At 38.0% G+C, this 21,330-nt stretch overlaps 1 protein-coding gene across 2 annotated transcripts in view; it reads right to left on the bottom strand.

Annotated features, from left to right (window-relative positions):
• Positions 1-21,330, bottom strand: part of DSCAM (DS cell adhesion molecule) — a 322,600-nt gene that overhangs the window by 114,586 nt on the left and 186,684 nt on the right. For both annotated transcript variants that reach the window (XM_063305336.1, XM_063305337.1), the window contains exons 10-12: positions 10,587-10,783; positions 6,930-7,026; positions 4,619-4,747 (exon numbers count right to left, since the gene is read on the bottom strand). In XM_063305336.1, the coding sequence (XP_063161406.1) occupies positions 4,619-4,747; positions 6,930-7,026; positions 10,587-10,783 (423 nt within the window). The remainder of the gene's footprint in view (positions 1-4,618; positions 4,748-6,929; positions 7,027-10,586; positions 10,784-21,330) is intronic.

The raw sequence follows: 21,330 nt of genomic DNA, 5'->3' as shown, positions 1-21,330 counted from the left end.
GTTGCTACAAAATGTTAGCACTTCAAGGTAGGCCTGACCACAAAATAGAGTCCATAAGTTTGACTGGAAATATTTGATGCAGCGTACAGTAACAGAATTTTGAAAGCATTTTCAAGATTCCCTCCCTCTTAAATCCTAGGGAGTTAGGGCAGTGTCAGTCTGAGTTTCTTCCTAACGTTTCTTTGTCTCCTGGGCTTAAACAGGTTTTTGTGTATGTTGTTGTAACTGTCTCTGTATAATTTCTTCAAGGTCATTTCTGTGGCTCTCAGTAAAAAACTATTATGCTTTGTAACTGTTAAGCTGCTATCTGTTTGTATATCACATACTTCCAGCAAAGCCAGCCCATAATATTACAGGATCGGTCGGTCGGTCGGTCGGTCTGTCTGTCTGTGTCTGTCTGTCTGTCTGTCTGTCTGTCTGTCTGTCTGTCTGTCTATCTATCTATCTATCTATCTATCTATCTATCTATCTATCTATCTAACTAACTTATAAGACCACCCAACTCAAACAGTGTGACTCTGAGTGGCCTACAGCATAAAAAAACAAATACCCCCCAACCCACCATATAACATTAAGCAAATACAAAATATAAATATAAAATACAAAATATAAAATGGCAACCAAGAATATAGTAGAACAAGCAAAAGGGACTCTCACTCAACTGGCCCCTAATGCCTGGGGGAAGAACCAGGTCTTAATGGCTTTCCTAAAGTTGAGCAGAGTTGGGGCCTGCCATATATTGGGAGGGAGGTTGTTCCAGAAAATAGGGGCAACCATAGAAAAGACATGCTTCCTAGGTCCCCAAAGTTAACACGATTTAAAAGAAGGAACCTGGAGCATGCCCTCCCTGTGGGAGTGTGTGGGACAGGCAGGTATTCTTGGGAAGAGGCGGTCCCTCAAGTAACCTGGTCCTATGCCATGTAGGGCTTTAAAGGTGATAACCAGCACCTTGAATCACACCTGGAAGCCTACTGGAAACCAGTGCAGCTTGTGGAGTAGTGGTGTTACATGGGCATAATTAGATGCTCCCATAACTATCTGCACGGCTGCATTCTAGACCAACTGAAGCTTCCAGATGGTTTTCAAGAACAGACCCAGGTAGAATGCATTCCAATCAGGAGGTGACCAAGGCGTGAGTGACCATGAGCAGGGCCTCCAGGTCCAGGAATGTGTGCAACTGGCGCACAGGGCTCAGTTGTGCAAAGCCCCCACACCCTGGCCACAGCAGGAGTTGTGTGTCCAGGAGAAACCTCAGATTGTGCACCAAATCTGAACCAAAGATGGAAATCCGTCAATTCTCGAATCTGGGGGAGCCAAAATCAGTCTTGGCAGGGTTGAGCTGCAACCTGTTCTTCCCCATCCAGACACTCACAGCCTGCAGACACTATATTAATATTAAACACAATTATGTGACTGCTTATATGTAGCTAAAATGACACCACTGACATACAAGATATAGGCTCGGGGAACCAAAATTTGCAAAACTAAAACCATCACCACCACCACCAGCAGACAAAATGAAAATTAAGCAGGAATTTTCAAATTTCTAGTTGTTCTATCCTCTGCAGAAATTAGTAGCTTGCCTTGGTGCTCTCAGGAATAAAAATAAGTCTGCATGTTGCACAAATACAAATATGACAGCTTTCCTGACCTCTGCACCCTCTCTACAGTTGCTACGTCCAGAATTCTAAATTTATTCTAGCAGGTGGCATCTCAGTATATTGGGAAGGTGCCAGACTGGAGAAGGGCAACATGATTATGGCAGAATCTGCCTTTCCTTCACGTTGCTCATAGTGGCACATATCTTTCCCTTGATCCTTTCACCTCTCCAAGCATTATTTAGGACTGTACTTTACTGGCTTCATCAGCACAATTGTACTGGAACTCTTCTAAACACCCCGTTTCTTTACTTTATTAAAAAAAACTATTTATTTATTTTTATTTAATTTCTCTAGCTGCCCATCTCAACAAGTGACTCTGGGTGGCTTACAATCATAAAACTATAAAACAGTTAAAATACTTAAAACAATTAAAAGTACAAAATAAATATATATGGTCACCAAGTAAGCAATGCAGGGATGTTAATATAGCCAAGAAACGGGGCCCTTAACACACATGTGGCACCAGGCCCAGGCCCATAACCAGGTCTTCATGGCCTTACGAAAGGCCAACAAGGTCAGGGACATCATGATCTCTGAAGGGAGAATATTCCAGAGGCCAGGTGCTATGGCAGAGAAGGCACGCCTTCTAGTCCCCGCCAACTGACATTCCTTGGCTGATGGGACCCGTAGCATGCCCAACCTACCAGACTGAATTGGACAGGTAGAAACAACTGGGAAAAGACGGTCCCTTAGGTAACCCAGTCCCAAGCCATGAAGAGCTTTAAAGGTGACAACCAGCACCTTGAATTGCACCCTGAAGCACACTGGCAACCAACTATACTGCTGATGTTTTTCATTTATACCACACTGACATTTTATATGACCAGATTGCTATCAAAAATCAACATATTTTATATACATTCTAAAATGTGTTACTCTTCTTGATAAATATGTGTAATTCATTGTACAATGATTTGATGTAAAGAATTAAACTTGAAATTGTATTTAAAATGAAGATATTGTTATCTGGAGATATTAGAAGTAGGTTTTCCAAATTGGGTTCTGTGGGACTAAGGGGAAAACAAAAAACACCTCTCCCAAAGGAGCTACGGAAAAAAAAATCTATGCAAGGGACGAAGGGGAAACAAATCTCCCTGCAAGCACCTAGGACTTAATCCCTTACAGAGCAGGATTTTTTTTCCCCCTTTGTTCCCCGGATAATTTTTTTTCACCTTAAACAACCCTGGTTCCCTTGCTGTTGCTAACAGAGGTAATAGTATTAAAAAGTCTTCTTCAGTCAGTTGGTGTCCACTCTAGCTGCTTCCAAATGGGAAGTTCTTATATTAACCCTTTCAATCTAAAGACATTCATAAAATAAATAATTCAGTGAGTGATTGTTGCCTCAATATCACATCTGATTTGCCACGATTACTTCAAGATTCCCAGGCTGATATGCAGCTTCCCAGTGAGGCTGTGGTAATGAAGTGGCAAGAGAGGGAGCCAATTACAATACTTGTAGTTGATAAATGTATTATAGATGGGATCCTGATGGTTAATAAGCTTTGCCTATGATTACAGAGTTCCAATCACATGTTTCCAGCAGCTACTCAAGTGCTCAGAGATTTCAGTTCCTTATGAGGACCCAACTTGATGTATCTGTTTAAGTATCTCCTCCAAATTTAATTTGGTTGAATAAATTTTTAAAATCATGGTAAGAAGAATTCATTTTTTCACCTTTTGCTTATTATGATCAAATGTTGGCAACAAAAGTTTTTTAAAAAATCACTAAGTTCCTTTAACCATCAAAGCCATCCCCTCAGTTTTAAAATAATAACAAAATGATTTCATGTCATTAATCATGCAAGTACATTGTGAAAATTAGTAGAAAATTATCTTTTCTCAAGTGGGCTTAAGAAAAGTTTCTATACATTATACATTAGATAATCTTTTCCAACCTAGTGTCCTTCAAATGTTTAGATAAATACTTTAATCATTCCCAGTCAGCCTGGAACAATGCTTTAGTATAGCCTAGCCCAGGGGAATGTACTTTCATATTTATTCAAATAGGGTATCTCACAAAAATAGGATTATATTCCTGAAAAATAATGCCACTCATACAGTATTATAAAAAGTGGAACTTTTAAGATAGATGGTTGGAATAATTATTCAGTCAACCTCCAGTAACTGTCTGAGTGGACGTGACTGTATCACAGGCAAGTTCTTGTAGGGAAAGGAAACCTGTGTTTTTAGATTAGACTAGAATTCAGTGGCAAAGCGAATGCTGTACAGGCAGAAATTCCTAAATTCTGTCTCCAATATATCCAGTTTTAAACAATTCAGAGGGTGAATATGGGAAGGACTGAAATACACCAGAATAAACAACTTGTACTAGTGTAGCCCCAGGATGGGAAGGTTGGCAGGAACCTGGGAAGGATAGCAGATAGTGGAAGAAGAGGAGTCACTGGCATGAATCTGGTGCCGCAGCAGCATAAAGAAAGCAGTGCAAGGCAGTGCCACCAAGCTCACTCGGATGATGATCTCATGGCAAACAATATGTTATTTCGGCTTTCCTGACTTTTGGGGAGGTCGCTAGTTACTACAAGTGGCAGGAAACAAGTGTTTGACAGGGAAAAAGTTGCCTTTTTTTTGTTTCTCTAGTAATGCTTTCTGCTTACAAATCTTTATTAATAAAGACAACAGTCCTTCTGCCTTCAAGCTGTAATCTAAAACAAGTCAGCGTAATAGGATAAATCTGTGGGGAAGGAAGAGCAAAATAAATAAACTCAACGCTTATTCTTAATATTACAGAGTTCACTAGCTGGGATAAAAATAGGCTCCTCGTAGTTAAGAAAAAACTGCAAATTATTCCATATCTGACACATTTCAATAAAATACATGATCAAGCTCATGGAGCAAAAGCAAGCTCATGGATCATCATCATCATCCATTCATACTATCAGAAAACTAGGGAATATTTCAAAGGTACAGTATAAGGCAGATTTCATAGAATATCTTACCAGACTTGTTCTTGCATTCTATATCATAGCCTGTGATTGGACTATTTCCATCAAATCCCATGGTCCATCTCAGGGCAATGCTACGTGCTCTCACCTCTCGGATTTCTATTTCTGGAGGATCTGGGGGTTCTGGACAAAGAGACAAACTCTGCTTTAATTAAGAGAAGGAAACTTTTGTGAGTCAGCTACAGCACTTACAATGACATGAAAAAATATGGTACACAACACTAAATTTTTTGCCATTTCTCTTACTCACTGAGTTTTATATTCATCCTCTTTAATTTCCATCATTTCAGAAATATACTTTTTCTTAGCATTACTTATTTAGAAACCCAATATATATGAAGTTATTTTAAAACTTCTACTAATCCCGCCTGTGCGTCCCCCCTCTCCCGGCCAGGACTGCTTTTGCCTATAAAATTCATATTACATTGGATTTCTGTATTGTAAACTTAAATAAACCAAGATGGCAGCACTATTAAAACTGAAGCACTCTGCTTCTACATTTCCTACTTTGTATGTGTTAGTGCAACACTATCGATGGGCAAAGAGAGGAAATCATTTAAGTGGTAGATTCTGGCAGGCAGAAGCAAGATGGTAGAAGATAGCTCAAGGGGATGCAGAGGTATCTGTTACATCCTCTTAAGTTATCATGCCATTCTCAGATGGCAGAGACACAATTCCAACATCGGTACTGAAGACTGAACTATGACCCATCTGGCTATGGTACATGAAGGGGTTGCCATCTTGGTCTCTCCAAAAGATATATAAAGTCTTGGGATGGCCCTCTGTGTTTGTGCTTTGGGAGGCATGGGTGGGGGGAGAGGGGGAGTGTGAGAGAAGGGAGGAAGTTTCTTTAAACATGTTTGTACAAAGTGATCTAAAAATTACTGTTAGCCAGTTAGACTGTAACAAGATTAAAGCAGTATAGAAGTCTTGCAAATAAATAAAAATAATACACTTCAGTTGTTTACTAAAATTATCTGCAATATTATGTGATGCATAAGCAAACCTTGTGATTGAGGGTTTATATGTCTGTATGTTAGAAGCATGTGTATTTAATTTTTAAACATATGGTTATCTATCTATCTATCTATCTAGAAATATATTACAGAGAATGTTCTGTACTAGACTATAAAGAGGAATCAGCAGTTCCTCCATAATGCATAACTGTTTCAGCTGAAACATTTAAACAGAATAAAAAACTAAGCTTGCTTCAGGGACAACAATTATATTTACTGGAAATGGGAATTAAAATCCCAATTTACTGTAAATCCTAAATGGATATGGCATCTTCTGTGTAAGTTTGAATAGAGCAAGTATAGTTGAGAGCAAGTATGGTATGTCGAGCCTACTGCCTGATTTCTGCCTGAATATGGCATTTAATAGAATACCACCTCAGCTATTCCAGAATCTGCCAATGCCTGTCTGATGATGGTTCCTTTCCTTAACAAGAAGTATGGTAAGGAAAACCTGGCTTGGGGACATACTGACTACTTGGATTCAGAATATAATAACATACTGCACTTGCCAGGGGCTTTTGATTGATTACATTTAAAACATACTGTCTTTAAATAAATTGCACTGTTTCTTCTTCAGAATGAAAATCAGACAGTTTTTATTTAGGTTACTGCAAGCCTAAAATTACTTAATTAAGATCACCAGCATATTCCTATGAATATTTAGGCTCAAGCAAGTCCTACTGAGTTCAGTTGAGTTTATTCTTTACTGTATAGCCTAAATCTCATTATGTCAACAGTGTTTATTATTGAATAGTAATCCAGATTGCAGTTTAATGTATAATTAATAAGATGTGATATAAGACTAAGAGACCAGCTCTGTGGAAACTGCTGCAAAACACATACTCAGAATCATATTCATAGGGCATTTAATTCATGAATTTGCTGCTACATGAATGAATAGTATCCTGATAAGAAAATGCCTCATGCATAAAATCTGGCATATGGATGATCAGTTCCTTTAAATGTAACACCAACTTGGTGGAACCCCAATACAAGTAAGAACTTTTTGTTTATTTTATGTTAATGTCATGTTTAAATCCGCCTAATCATTCTTGTTATATCAGATTTGCTGATTTAAGCCAATTTTATTCATAAGCAATACATTTCATGGGTAGCTGTACAGTTCAGTTTTAATAGTTCCAGTAGCAAGTGGAATTTGAACTTCTTACAGTTTCTAATAAATAAATGTTTTTAATTATGACTAATCCCCCCAACAGATTTCTGAGCATGACATACACTTACTGTACTACAATAGCTGTGTTTTTTTCCTTATGTTGTCCTCTTCCTACCTTGCACAGTGAGCTGAATTATTCCACGATCCTCTCCATATGAATTGATGGCATGGCAGGAGAAGAAACCAGAATCTTCTCGCACTGTTGGCAAAATCTACATTACAGATTGAAAAGAAGAAAATGCATTCAATAGGAAACACTGAAATTAAGCCAATCCTTCACCGCAATATTTGATACTGTTCAAAAGTTTATAGGGTCAGTAAACTATGCTGCAGCTACATCAGTACAGCTGCAGATGCAAAGTCCCATATCTAAGCAGTTGAGTTTGAAGGTAGTAAACTATAAGAGCTTTTACAATTGAAATGATTTTTTTCTTAGTTACATATTTTACTTGAGTTATTTTACATATAATCTGTTATTTCTTTATACAGTCCAAAGAGGCTGAGATAAAAATCCCAGATTTCTATTCAAGCAACCTGCAGAAGCTACATTTCCTTAGCTGCCATAGTAGAACAACATCATGTTCTACATCAGGGTCCCCCATGTGGGGGGAGATGGGCGGTGATAACAACACGATAAATAAATAAATCATGTCTCATGCTTCCAATCATTATGCCTTGTTCTTGTCTTGTTAGAAAAGCCAGTTCTGTTTTACAGTAATAATACATTTTTTTTAAAATCCGTTCAATCATGTCTGATTCTCAGAGACTGCCCGGACAAGTCCCTGCAGTTTTCTTGGCAAGGTTTTTCAGAAGTGGTTTGCCATTGCTTCCTTCCTAGGGCTGAGAGAAAGTGACCGGCCCAAGGTCATCAGCCGGCTTTGTGCCTAAGGCGGGACTAGAACTCACAGTCTCTCAGTTTCTAGCTTGATGCCTTAACCACTACACCAAACTGGCTCTCCAATAATACAATAACTGACTGTAAGTTTTATGATTTAAAGATTTAAAGATCTCCAAATATAGTTGAACAGTATTTAGCAAGATGCATTTGATAAATACATCTTCACTCCAAGACTGATTGTGTGAACATCTAAACCAAATATATATCTCATTATTTCTCTATACAATAACAATATTACAACAAACTTATCAATTACTTATGAATCCATTCTCTCGTGTTTTTGAATACTAAGATACAATTTACTAAAACTGCACACACACACACAGTGTGTGTTTGTGTGTATTTGCAATGATACTGATTTCCTTTGTTAAAATGAAAGAGTAAAATGCATTCAGATTTTTGTCTAGCAAGTCTTTCCCAGTGAGTTTCCATTTTAAATTTGTCAAACAGATCATTAGTGAATATTAAAGCAAATATAACGTTGTAAAAAAACAGATCTTAATGTGTCCACTTGAGAAAGTGTTTCTTTAAAGCCTGAATGAGTTCTGTTCCTACTAACTTACTTACTAAGCTACTTATGTAAAACTTCCTGTTACTCTACAGAGGTTTGTGTGTATTCTGCAGATACTGTTTCTGGATGATGAATAAGACTTAATTCATGCACTATTTAATTTGTGCACAGATTTAATTCATGCACAAAATCTGATTGGGTCCAGTTTCTTGCCTGCATAAGTAGCATTTACATTTGAATGAGGGTCCTAAAAAGAATACATATATCTTGCATTTTATAGCATGCATGAAAATAACATTAATTGTAGAGGTTACTCTACGTAAGAAACATACACAATTTCAGAAGAATTACAGCACTCCTGCTTGTAGAAAGGATCGGGTTAATTTTTTGTGGGGGAGGTGGGTATAAAGATTGATTCCTCCCTTTTGTGGTTTATTTATTTGCTATGGCAAGAAATTCAAAAAATCTCAGAGGATAACTGCAGGCGCTAGGGAGATACGAATGCAAAACTTTTTACGATTTTTGTGTACTTGATCAGCTGATACTAAAGTCACAGAAAATACATTAGAGCCTGGATGGATTTTAAATGAGGAAGATATAGGATACAGGAGAACTTTAATATCCAAAATTTTCCAAGCCAGAACCAATACTTTACACTTTTAAATTCCAGAGAGTCCGCCAAAACATTTTAAACTTATTTCCTGGGAGAGTCTAACAAAGAGCATTGAACTACCATAATCTTTCAGTGTATTACAATGATTACTCCAACGACTGTGACTGGAAAGTTCTGGTAAAATCATTAACTGTATCCCTCCCTTCCCTCCCTTCCTTCCTCTCCCCATTCTAGAGTTTCTGTTATATATCTTAAACATTGTATAGAGTCCTTTGGGATTGAATCAGTTAATAGATCTTATGTATAGAAAAAGGAAGGGACACCTAAGGAGAAATAGATGCATTTTAACACATATTGTGCTTTTGTGGCCTCACAAAGCACTAACAAAGCTTCAGTAGGGTCGGATTCTGACTTGGGTTGCTTCAGAGGAATCCTGCTTCGACTCCGACGCCTACTTAGGATTCATCCAAATTTAATTCAGGATTCATTCAAACCCAATACACACCCCTACTAATACATGGTATTCTTAAGGAATGGGATACATGAAATTGAAAGTTGATTTCACAGACTGCATTAATCATGTGACACATACAAATCATAGGCAAAATTAGAATACCTCTCATTTTTGCAAACTGTCACAAATAAAGAATTCTTGTAATTAATATGTGTGCATTTATATATGCTCATGTGTGTGTATATGCTGCACATCATTTTAGACTGCAGTAGTATCTAGATGAAAAGTAATAGATGGTGACAATACGAGACTTCATTCCCATCTCATGTATAACCACTATAGTACCATACACAAATCTTTGGCAGCAACTGCTAGCTTGCCTGGCTAACAATGCTTTGCTGAACTGGCTCTGCACCTTTTGCTTCCTAGTGTAGTCTAATTGTGCTATCCTGAATAGTAGAGAGGAGGGTTATCAGACTATTTTTTTGCAGTTGTGATGAACTGTAGAGCTGTGCAAAATGATTCAAGCTGAAACCATTTTGCGCTTGAAATACCTATTCTAAGTTTGACAGGGCTGTTTTTAACTCACTGGAAGTGTTGCAATGCTGTTCCAACTGACCAGAGGTGTTCCATGATTGTTTTGAGTTCAAGGTCCACTTTTTGTAAAGCCGGAGAAGTGTCAGAATTTTTAGTATTGTCATTTTGGCCTCAAAATGTTTTACACATACATAATGAACTCTCACCTATGGAGAGATCAAGGCATACACACAGCACAGGCAGAATTGGAATTTCTGCTTGTTGGCAATATAAGACAAGGAAAATAGGAGTAGAGAGTCTTTGTGGAAGAGAATCTTCTTCACCTACTGTGGAAATCCAGCAAAAGTCAAAGGGGTTAATGATAAACATCACGTGTCCTTATGAATAACATATGTAAGACACTCATGAAAGAGCAGATAATACGATTCTGAATTTTCTTGGACAAAATGTCTTAGATTCCATTTTGACTCTTGACTGGGGATAGCTGTAGTCTAATCTGTGTGGACAGCATCAGTTCTAGAAAGCCTGCTTAAAAATTACTGTCTCTAATGAGAAAACAGGATCTAATCCCTCTTCAGACTGAAGGATAGTGTGGGGTATATTCAAGAGATATCAATGAACATAACCTGTTTTATGCAAGAAATAGTGAAGATCTATGGCTGAACAGTACAACAGAAAAGCAAATCTCCCGTTTGTTTTTGTTCTTGGACAAAATTGCTGCCCACATTTCAAATGCAAATACCAGCTTGGTTGCATCACCTGTAGAGTAGAGATGACTTCATCACCCACTTCTTTTGTGGAAACAAGATAGCGAGACATTTCAGGATTAATTATTCTATCTTCTTTCTCCCAGCGAACTATGATGGGCTTTTCCCCATGAGCTGTGCAACTCATCTCTTTCTTTTGACCCTGTGTTGCCAAGGTGGTATTTGGATAGGAGGTTATCATAGCAGGAACTAAAAATAAAAATAATACACATTACTAGTTTGATCCAAATGTGCAACCAAACAAAAGGAACGTATTGCTGGACAGGATGTCTCAATAGTTTACCTTACTTATATCTAACTATATCAAATATGTTATGCTTTTATCTTAGTCTTCACTACCCTTGTGCCCTCCAGATATGTTAGGATCACACTTAGGGAATCTGAGAGACAATGTGGGATGCTGGTTAAAGTATTGGATTAGGAATAGAGAGATTCAGATTCTAGTCTACCCTCAGGCACAACATTTTACTGGATAACTTTGAAACATTCACAACTTACCTCAAGGGAATTGTAGGGAAAATTAGAAGAAGGTAGTGTTATGTACTGTATGCTACCTTGAGCTCCTGAAGAAAAGGCAGGATATATGAGTTAAGTAAATAATTTTGGAAACTAGAGTCCCAATTCATTTAAGGATCACAAGCATGGGGCTCTGTTATGCATATTTAAGGAATACAACACACCCACTTAAATATAGAGTAGATCACCTCTTTTTAAATGAATTTCTGTAATTGCTGTTTTGAAATGCTAATATTTGGTGGCATAATCTTTATGCATGTTAGCGCTACTGAAGCCTGTATGACAACATGTCAGAACATAGTGCTTCCCACTGGAATGATTTCAGAATTGTAGCAAATTGATTTTCAGTGAAAAATAAGATGCTAGTATAGCATGGTTAAGAACAATTTGGAATACCTTTATTCTGCCACACTGCCATGAAATAAATGGCTTTGTTCTATAATTTTTTTTTGACAAATCCTGAATTTATGAAGGGGTAATAAAGATAGAAAATACATTTTCTACCTCCTTTATCAATATTATAAACTATTTCATGCAGCATGAAGCTGGACACAACCAGGTGACATCAATCTGGGTATCACTTGTAGTGCCTTTGTGGACACAATCTTCCCTTCAGCTTCTACCGAACTTGAAAGCGTGGTCTTGGCAGACATAATATAGCTACACGTAACTCTAAGCATAATGCAGCACTGAAGAACTCCATACCCACGTATGGTATAGCTATGCATGCACAAACAGATCTGTGTATTGATTACATCACTTATAAGTGTATAGGGGCCCCAATCCATCAACCTTATACCTCTGTGTATCGCTACAAACAAGCCACGGGTACTCTAGTGCATGCGAAAGTAATGGTGAAGTAATGAGGTGCTTCACCGCCCTCCTCCCCTATAAGTATTGCTCTGTTTGGAGTACACTGAAGCTCTGGACAAAGCAAAAATAAATCTGGACAGGCTCTGACGATCCTGGAAGGCCATTTGAATGCTGTCAATTTGACTCATTTCTGCTTCCTCCGTTATTAGAACATCATCCTATATGCACAGCTGTCATCATCTGCTTTTCAGATTTTGTTCTAAGTGACACTCTAGAAGGTGTATTTTAAACCACTGACATTATTTCTCATATAATTTTCTTTGGAATGTGATGTTCTACATTCTGGGCAACACAAATTGCAAAGCTGAATTACTGTACCTTTGACTTTCCCTAATTTAAAATAAGACAAATGCCAAGGTATAAAAAGTTTCCTTATACTATACATACGTTTTAAAGAGGACTCATTCCTCTTCAAAGGCAGTTTTATAATATCCAGACAGCACAATTACCAGAAATTATTTCTCATGCTGGTTGCTACAGATAAAGCAGCTGAAGGTCTTGTTCAAAGGATCTGCAGACTTACCCAATCTGATTTCCCCTGGATATCTTGGATTAAAACTCCTAGAGTTCATACTCATTATAAGAAAGGATAATTACCTGTTCTTTGTGTTTTCCCTTCATGTACGTTCACTTTAAGCAATCTACCATGTTTGTATAAAGATAATAGATTGGTGGAGCTTTGTTCTAAACTTCATCAATTTCACCTCCCTGATACCACGCTAGCTAAGGATAATGAAATGTGCTTTTTTTCACCATATGGAAGCAGTGAATCGGGTGGGGTGGGGGTGGAAAGGATATCCTTCCAAAATCTATTTTAAAAAATGAATATTCTCAATCATAGAGTGCAGATTATTTCCACTATTCCTAATTTTATAGTTCTAAGCCATACTAATATGGGGTCATCAGATATCAGGATCGGATTCAGGTAAGGCAAGGTTTCCCAAACTTTATATAACCCCTTTGGGGGTGCGGGGGGGGGGGGGTCATACTGTTTTTGTGGCAAAAAATAAACACATCCCAAAAAGAAATTCTCCTCTTCATTTAAATTTATGACTTATAAAACATTTAAAAGGTATGTACTTTACAGCTTTTCATTAATTAACTAAATAACTACGAACAGAACAGTAGGTAATGTGGTCACACTTATAATGAAAAGCATTAGGGATTCGACTGCTTTTTCAAATAAATGTGAATAGTCATTTCTACAAGTCAACCAAAAATCAATCAAGGAAAGTTTATGAAAATGCTCTTTTAAGGCAAAAGCACAGAAAATTCAGTTAATGAATCCAGTTATAATAGCCTGTCATTTTCAATGTCAGCAGTAAACAAATTCTTAAATCCCATTTTACTGCCATCAATTGGAGGAAAATATTCATTTAAGCTTATTCTTCCATTTCTGCAGAAATCACATCAGAGGTATGCAATTCAGTTACAGTACAAAAAGACACAGTTCTCTGTGTGTAATCAAATTGAGGAGACCTGCCTTTAAATTCAGTACCAACGGTTCAATAAAACTTTGTATTTTATTTCAAAGAGTCATTTCAAAATATTTCTTTTTGAAAAATACCAAGCCTCACAGTGTAATAAAAGATGCTCATGTTCACTTCCAATTCTTCACACAAAACAGTAAAAATCATGGGATTTAAAGGATGAAAGTTTATATATTTTATAAAGGTCACATATTGTTCTGAAGAGCAGAAATTAAAAGTAAGGACAAAGATTCCACAACCAATGCTCCTCTGTAAACACTACACTGTATCCACACACAGTATGGGGCTGCTGCTCAAACCCACAGGACAAGACTCGTGTAGAACCCTGCCAGTGTCCAGGCCTCACCACTGCTCAGTATAACGTATTTTTCTAGTCAACTTGGCTTTGAATAATAACATGGCTTATTAGCCTAAACATTTCTTCAGCCATTATTCCTGTGGGATGTGGTTTACTACACAAAATATATGGGAGGTAATAATGTTGAATGGAGGATGTATTAATTTTTCAAGATACATGGGCATCGCATATGCACACATCCTGATTAGTCGCTGGGAAGAAAATGCACACGCAGAGCACAAATGCTACATGTTACGTCATTACAGAGAAAACACATGACCTCCTCTGGTTAAAGGGGTTGGAAAAAATTCCAAGAACCAGGCTGTGCATGTTTTTCCTACTTTGCTTTTGATAATGCAGAGGGCTACAATGGAACGTAGGATGAGGGAAATCCTCTATTGGACAAGAAACTTTCCATCTGGCACAAAGTATTATACTTAAAGATGATACATTGCTTGGACTGATGAATCCTGAAGTCCAAGATGTCCAGAGAGCAGTACTGTGGTTTGCTTTCCTCTGCCCTAACTGTTCAACATTTAAAATATTTTAATTTTACTTATTCAACACATTCTCTGTACTTCTCTGCATTTCTCACAATAATCTTCTGACTGAAGATCTTGGATTGTTTAGCTTTCTTGCCTTCAACAGAAAGATTCCAAGAATTGCTCTAAAAGGATCTCACCCCTTTGTTTTCTACTTTGCTAATAGCTGAGTTCTCATGTCCTGATTCATAAACTGTTTGTACATGAATGTGCAGACATGCCCATGCTGTTAACTGCTTTCAACTCACTTGCTTTCTCTGCTGTCACCATCTGTTCCATGGAACCAAGATAATTTAAGCGCCTGCTTTAGGAAGTAGCCACATGGTTTTTTCAAACACTAGGTTTCCTGCTTGTCTTTCCTATAGCTGCTCTCTGTGGAAGCACCATGATTTTGACAGCAAAATAGAACAGTAAGGTCCAGGAGGTACACTTATTTCACATCCACTATTTCTTTTAAACAGAGCTGGACTGAGCACTGAAGTTCACTTAGGCTATAATTGAAATATTCCCTCTAAATAGTATTACTATTATTACTATTACCACCACCACCGCCGCCACTGCATTAAAGGAGTTTAATAACTTCAGAACAGAAGGGAATAGGTTTTTCTCCTTTCATAGTGCTGATTGGCTTATCCTAGCTGCAAAAACTTCACGTTGCTATCTATTTTGACAGCAGCATGGAATCTGCAGATCCATGGGCAATTAATTTTTTTAGTCATCAAAATATTGGTTACCGTAAGCCCAAACAAATAAATACACGTTTGTTTATTGAAAGTATGACGTTTATTTTGAATGGACGTAAATACTATCCATTTCTGATAGTAAAAAATGTATTTTTCATCACATCAACTACTATAGGAGGATTATTTTGCTTTTCATGCCTGGGAAAGTCTGCTTGGAAATGTAAAAGAAGTGAAAACAATCAAAATTTAGGAAGTGCAATGTGGTACACAGACCTGATTTAAAGAAAGCACGAAATGAAATGAAATGAAATGAAATGAAATGAAATGAAATGGCTTGAATTATGAATGCTTTACACAAATATGGGATTAAGCTTGAATGCCGATTGCAGTAAGAGTGGCATATGTTGGAAGCAAGTCTTTTGTGAGAATAAATGGATTATTACTGAATAGAACTACACTGAGCATAAAGTAAAACAAAGATATGTGATCTCCTCTTGGTTGCTTAATGTATTCATAGATAAAACATATAGGAAATGCTTTTGGTGATGTCAGAGGTGTGTTGGTTAGTAAAATGAATGTATGTGAATTCCCGTAAGCAGATAACACCATGTTGTTGGCTTAAAATATGAGTGATTTGCAGCACATGATAGGAAGATTGCACGATGCAATAAGGGGCAATGAGGGACATGGATCTGAATATTAATGTATCAAAGACTGAAGTATTTAGTCTAGTGCTAGTGCCTTGAAGTGCCCCTCCTACGCAATGGCTGAATGAGACCATGGCCATCGGGATTTTATTATATTTGGTAGTTTTTAAAATTGTTTTAGTCTATATTTTATATTGGAATTTTATTATATAGTTATTGTTTTATGTTATAAACCACCCAGAGTCCCTCCTTCGGAGGAGATGGGCGGTGACAAATTTGTTAAATAAATAAAATAAATAAATTTGTGTTTCATAGGGAAAATGGAGTGAATAATTTCAAGTTACAAATAAATGGTGAAAAATCAGGGAAAGCGGATTACTATATATAATACTCACTGCCTAAACTTGTGTTTTTCATGCTTCTAAGCTTGAGTAAGAATGACAACGGCTGAAAATCTTGGCAGCTCTGCCAGAGCCTTGTGATGTGATTGAATGTGTCATGGTAAAGGCTGTGAACATTTAGAGTTCATATCATACTCACTTAGAAGCAATTTCAGGTCATATTAGAAGAAAAGGAAGTGATTTATTTTATGTGACAACAATGAATTTTAATCAAAGGATATATTCAAAATAAAGTCTAGGTGTTTTATTATTATTATTTTTTGCCTGAATTCACAATAGGTGAGGATTTTCCTTTTCCTAGTTTTTTTTTTTTACTTTTTGCAAGAGCTCTTTTCATGTTAGTACATTACAAGCTGCACTCTTCAAATAAGACACCAATAAGTCCCACTGCTGCTTAGATTTCTCATTCAGTCTCTAGTCTTCGACAGAGCTGTGAAATAAATGGGATTTGATTCTGTATTGTTATGTGAGCATAATTTCCCTTTTTGCCTAAGTGAGTTCCTAGTAACCAATACAAAGAAAACGGTATGAGGAAGGCTGACAACTGTGTTCCCTGCAGCAACTTTACAGTCAATGCTAAAGGAGATTCATGAGAGATGTCGCCAGTTCAGGGGAAAAAAAACCTGCTCACTGAATTCTCTAAAAACCAAGAAGATTTGCTCACAGGAGCAATTATTTTTATATTAACCCAATAGATAAAAAGATAGACCACAGATAGACTTCACCTTTAAAAGTGAAGTCATTCACCCAGTGGGGGAAGAGGGCAGATGAAGAAACACATGGACAATTGAGCAGAGAGGTGAACTGTTAGTATGCATAGAATTTTGTAAGAAGCAACTACCTCAAAACTCTTCTTATATGAAAGGCATCTGCTTGAAAAACACAGAGAGCTTTCTTTGCAAAATTGTATCGAGCTCAGCAGCAGAGTTTGGTGTGCTTTCTGCTGACGAAAAACTCTTTGATATACAAAAGGCTGCACAGGAAGGGGTCTGTGCTTGCCAATTCCTCCTTATTCCTACAGCCCCAGATGCTCTTAGATCTGCTCAAGAGATTGAGGATTCACCACAAAACCGTAAGTGCCAGGGGAGTGAGACTCCAGGAAAATTGTCTCCCTTGTTATTCTGCTGGCAGAAGCATCCACTGTTCTTCAGCCTGCAGAGGGAAGTGCCAGGGGAGTGAGACTCCAGGAAAATTGTCTCCCTTGTTATTCTGCTGGCACTGCGTCCACTGTTCTTCAGCCTGCAGAGGGGTACCATTACATATATATGTAGCATTTATTAGAAATGGCTATTGCCAGGCTGAACTTCCTCTGGGACAGACCTGCACAGCCACACAAAATTTAGATTTTGATGGAAAGCTCAGTTGGTCACTTCCCCATTTCTGAGACAATGCTAAATCTATGGCATCACAGAGGGTGCAAAATAAGGCTACTTTTCAACCAGTGCAGTTCTGCTGCTGTTTGCAGTGGCAGCAAAGGAAGAAAAATAAAGACTTTAAAAAGAAGCTCTGCTGTTGCTCATGCTAACCATGAAGTTGTCCCCATTCAATGAAACAGTCTAATTTCTCTGCCTGCCAATACTGTAGTTTGAAGAAGTCTATTAAGCCATATGCATGAAACTCTAGCCTCAATTAATGGGACGCGGTGGCGCTGCGGGTTAAACCGCTGAGCTGCCGATCGGAAGGTCGGCGGTTCGAAACCGCGCGGCGGGGTGAGCTCCCATTGCTCATCCCAGCTCCTGCTCACCTAGCAGTTCGAAAACATGCAAATGTGAGTAGATCAATAGGTACCGCTTCGGCGGGAAGGTAACGGTGTTCCGAGTCGTCATGCTGGCCACATGACCCGGAAGTGTCTATGACAACGCCGGCTCCAAGGCTTAGAAACGGAGATGAGCACCGCCCCCTAGAGTCGGATTCGACTGGACTTTACGTCAAGGGAAACCTTTACCTTTACCTAGCCTCAATTAATGTTATTCCCAACAGCTCCTGTGCAGTAAAAAGGAACAAAAGAAACAAGAATCTATTTATATTGAATACAAAATTTTTAATTTTAATGTTCCACTCTTGATAGCTGTATTCCATCACTACTTTTATACTGCTATGAGAAAATGCCCCATCCATGCATTTTTGTTTTCTCTCTTTAGCCACTTGTTATTTATATCAAACATGGAATCTGCATTTCACCCATTTGGGCATGAAGAGGAGGCATACCATTTGTTTAATGTAATTGCAGCTGTAGATCAATATAGCAACCCCCTGATATTGTTAATACCTAACAATTGTTTGGAACATTTATACATTCCAAGTGTTTCACATGCATTATTTAACTGTAATTCATAAATAATTGTATAAATTAAATCTATAATATTCTCTCCTGTATTGCAATTAGGCCCTACAGAAGCTCATAGCCACCAGGGCTTGATATGACCATGAGAAGAGGACCAAAGATAGGTCCACCAATTCCAGATCGCATAAGCAACGCTCCAACAAGAACACCAAATCAGAATCAGTAAAATTCACTTAATAATGGGGAGTTGCCAGGATTGCCATCGCTAAGCAAAGCAAAGGTGCTGGAATTCATGTTCTTCTCTCTAGGGTAAAAGCAGGTCTGAGAAATGAAAGTACTGAAACCATCAAATGAAGTGGGCATGTCAGTTGGGACAAGGAACAACAGTGTGAATCAGTGAAGGAAGGACAGAAACAATTAAGAAACTGTAAAAACTTCCTACAGAAATGTCTGTATAGAAATATCTATATAGCTTGTTAAGCTAATATCATGGTATATGCTAGAAATAAGACCAGAGTACTTACCTAAAAGCCTGCTATGAAATAAATATTTCATTTATTTAGAGGAGAACAGCATGTGAGTGTGTCTGGAAAGTTCCTGTCCCTTTCCCTACCTTCTGACGTATGGTGGCAGGGGTGAGATTTGGAATGGATCTAGGCACAAGGTAAAATGCATTAAGAACAGAAGAAATTTGGTGCAGAGAGAGACAGAGAGAGAGAGAAAGAGAGGGAGGAAGGGAGGGAGGATTAATTTGGCACCAGAACTCTGAAGTCTATTCAGGAAATTACTGCACTGTTAAGAGCAGACCTGGATATTCAAGAAGTTATAAGCAAGAAACATCTGTCAAGATGGAAGGGACAGAGCCCCCTCCAGTTAAACCTAATATAACAGAGAAGGAATTAAAGAAGATATCCTCTGATTTTTTACTTTGATTATGTGCCATCAAGTCAGTGTCAGTTCTTAGCAACCACATAGGTAGATTTTCTCCATGATGTTTAGTCCCTAACCTGGTATTTCAGATTTTCCTATGGTGGATTCCTATTGCCACTGTAACCTAGTCCATCCACCTTGCAGTTGGTAATTCTCTTCTTTTTTTTCCCACATTTCCCAGCCTTAGAGCCTTTTCCAGAGAGCTAGGTCTTTGCATAATGTCTCTGAAGTAGGATAATCTGAACCTAGTCATATGTGCTTCAAGTGAGAACTGTGTGTTAATTTCTTCAATGATCCATTGGTTTGTTTTCATGGCTGTCCATTATATTCTTAGGTGTCTTCTCCAACACCAAAGTTCAAAAGTGTCAATACTCTTCCTATCCTGCTTCTTCAAAGTCCAATTTTTACATCCATAGTGTGATACAGGGAATACCATTACTTGCACTATTATGATCTTTGTAGGTATAGATACATTACTGCATCTAAATATCTTTTCCAAGGCCTTCATGGCTGCTGTACCAAGTTCTCATCTGCGGCATAGTTCTTCACTGCTTGTTCCTTTACTGTTGATGGTTGATCCTAAAAGGCAGAAGCTATCTACCACTTTGATATGTTTCTTGCCATTTCTAAGGCTGTTTATTGTAATGGTTGTCATTAGTTTGGCCTTCTTTATATTTAATTTTAGTCCCATTTTTCTCTGTGACATCTTCTAGGTAACGTTTCAGCTAATGTTACAGCAACAAGAAGACAGATGCCAGGGAGAGGCTGAGAGAATAATATAAAATGTAAGAAAGGGAGACTTGCTTAATTTGTTTATGTTTATATAATTTATAGGCACCTGACTCCCAATGACTGCGCAGTTTACAATTATTATTTTTTAAAGTACAAAACACAATACAATACAAAAGTTGGAGAGTTTAAAGAGTTAATTTAAAGACATGCCAGCAACTACTACAGATAGGCAGTGGGTTCTCTTTCCTCACCTCATGGCAAAGAAAGCTCTAAGGGTATTAAAATTCCAAAATTAACAGAACAGGAGGATATAGAATTGTTTATTGTAATATTTGAGAAGGTAGCAACTGCACGTGCATAGCCAGAAAAGGAATGGTTTGCAAGGTTAGCAGCCAGCCTCACAGGAAAATTCTTACTCCAGCTTACCTACCAGAGTTGTTACAGGTTATAATAAAGTAAAAGAGCCAATGTTATATTGATATGATGTAATGAAACATACAGGTGGGTAGAGATTTTGGGAATGTCCATAGGTAGCTCCAGAAGGGGCCAGGGAATTGTGGACTCCCTTGACAGACCAAGGCTGTAGATGGTTACAACTAGAGACAAGGAGTCCAGAGGAAATAGTGGAACAGGTTGTGTAAAAGAGGTTCTTGAAAGTTTCTTGAAAGGACTTGTGTGCTTCTGGGTAAAAGAGCACCACCAGAGACAGGCAAACACGTGGTAGAACTGGCTGAATATTATTTAGCTGCCCAGATTAGGAAGCAAGGAAAAACTAGCTAGTTATTGTAAAAGGGCCAGGAAAAACAGGTGTTTTTTTTTTCCTTTCAGGATCTATAGGAGGTGCTGATGGTGAGAGAGGAGACCAGACATGCAAGGACCAAGAAGGAGCAATGATGGATGGGCAAAGAAATAGAGAATCCATGGCTACAAAGAGGAAGGGGATTGGGGGGTGTCAGCAACCGATCGAAGAGAATTCCAAGAGAAATCCTCTTGGAATTAGTTGGGAAGAGAGTCTGTCTGAAGAAAAACCAAATCAGAACCAGAAAGGAAAAGCACATAACAACACCGCCATGAACTGAGTACCACTGCAGAGAAAAGTGCTGAAGTGCTGGCAGGGGCTAGATGGGAAGAGTAATGTTATTCTTTCATTCTCATTCTGTCTCTGTCTCTCTCTTCCCCCACCCCCTTTTGTGTAATGCAAGGCTTTTCTCCCCTGGAAGCAAAAATAAAGCTAGCTAAGGAAGCAATTAGCATTCCAAAGCCTGCAATTAGATAAGCAACTAAGGCAGAAGAAAAGAGGT

This window comes from Candoia aspera, chromosome 5 (genome assembly GCF_035149785.1).
Source record: "Candoia aspera isolate rCanAsp1 chromosome 5, rCanAsp1.hap2, whole genome shotgun sequence".
Classification (NCBI taxonomy): domain Eukaryota; kingdom Metazoa; phylum Chordata; class Lepidosauria; order Squamata; family Boidae; genus Candoia; species Candoia aspera.
Note: the sequence above shows the minus strand (reverse complement) of the source record. Positions and strands in the feature narration are given on the sequence as shown.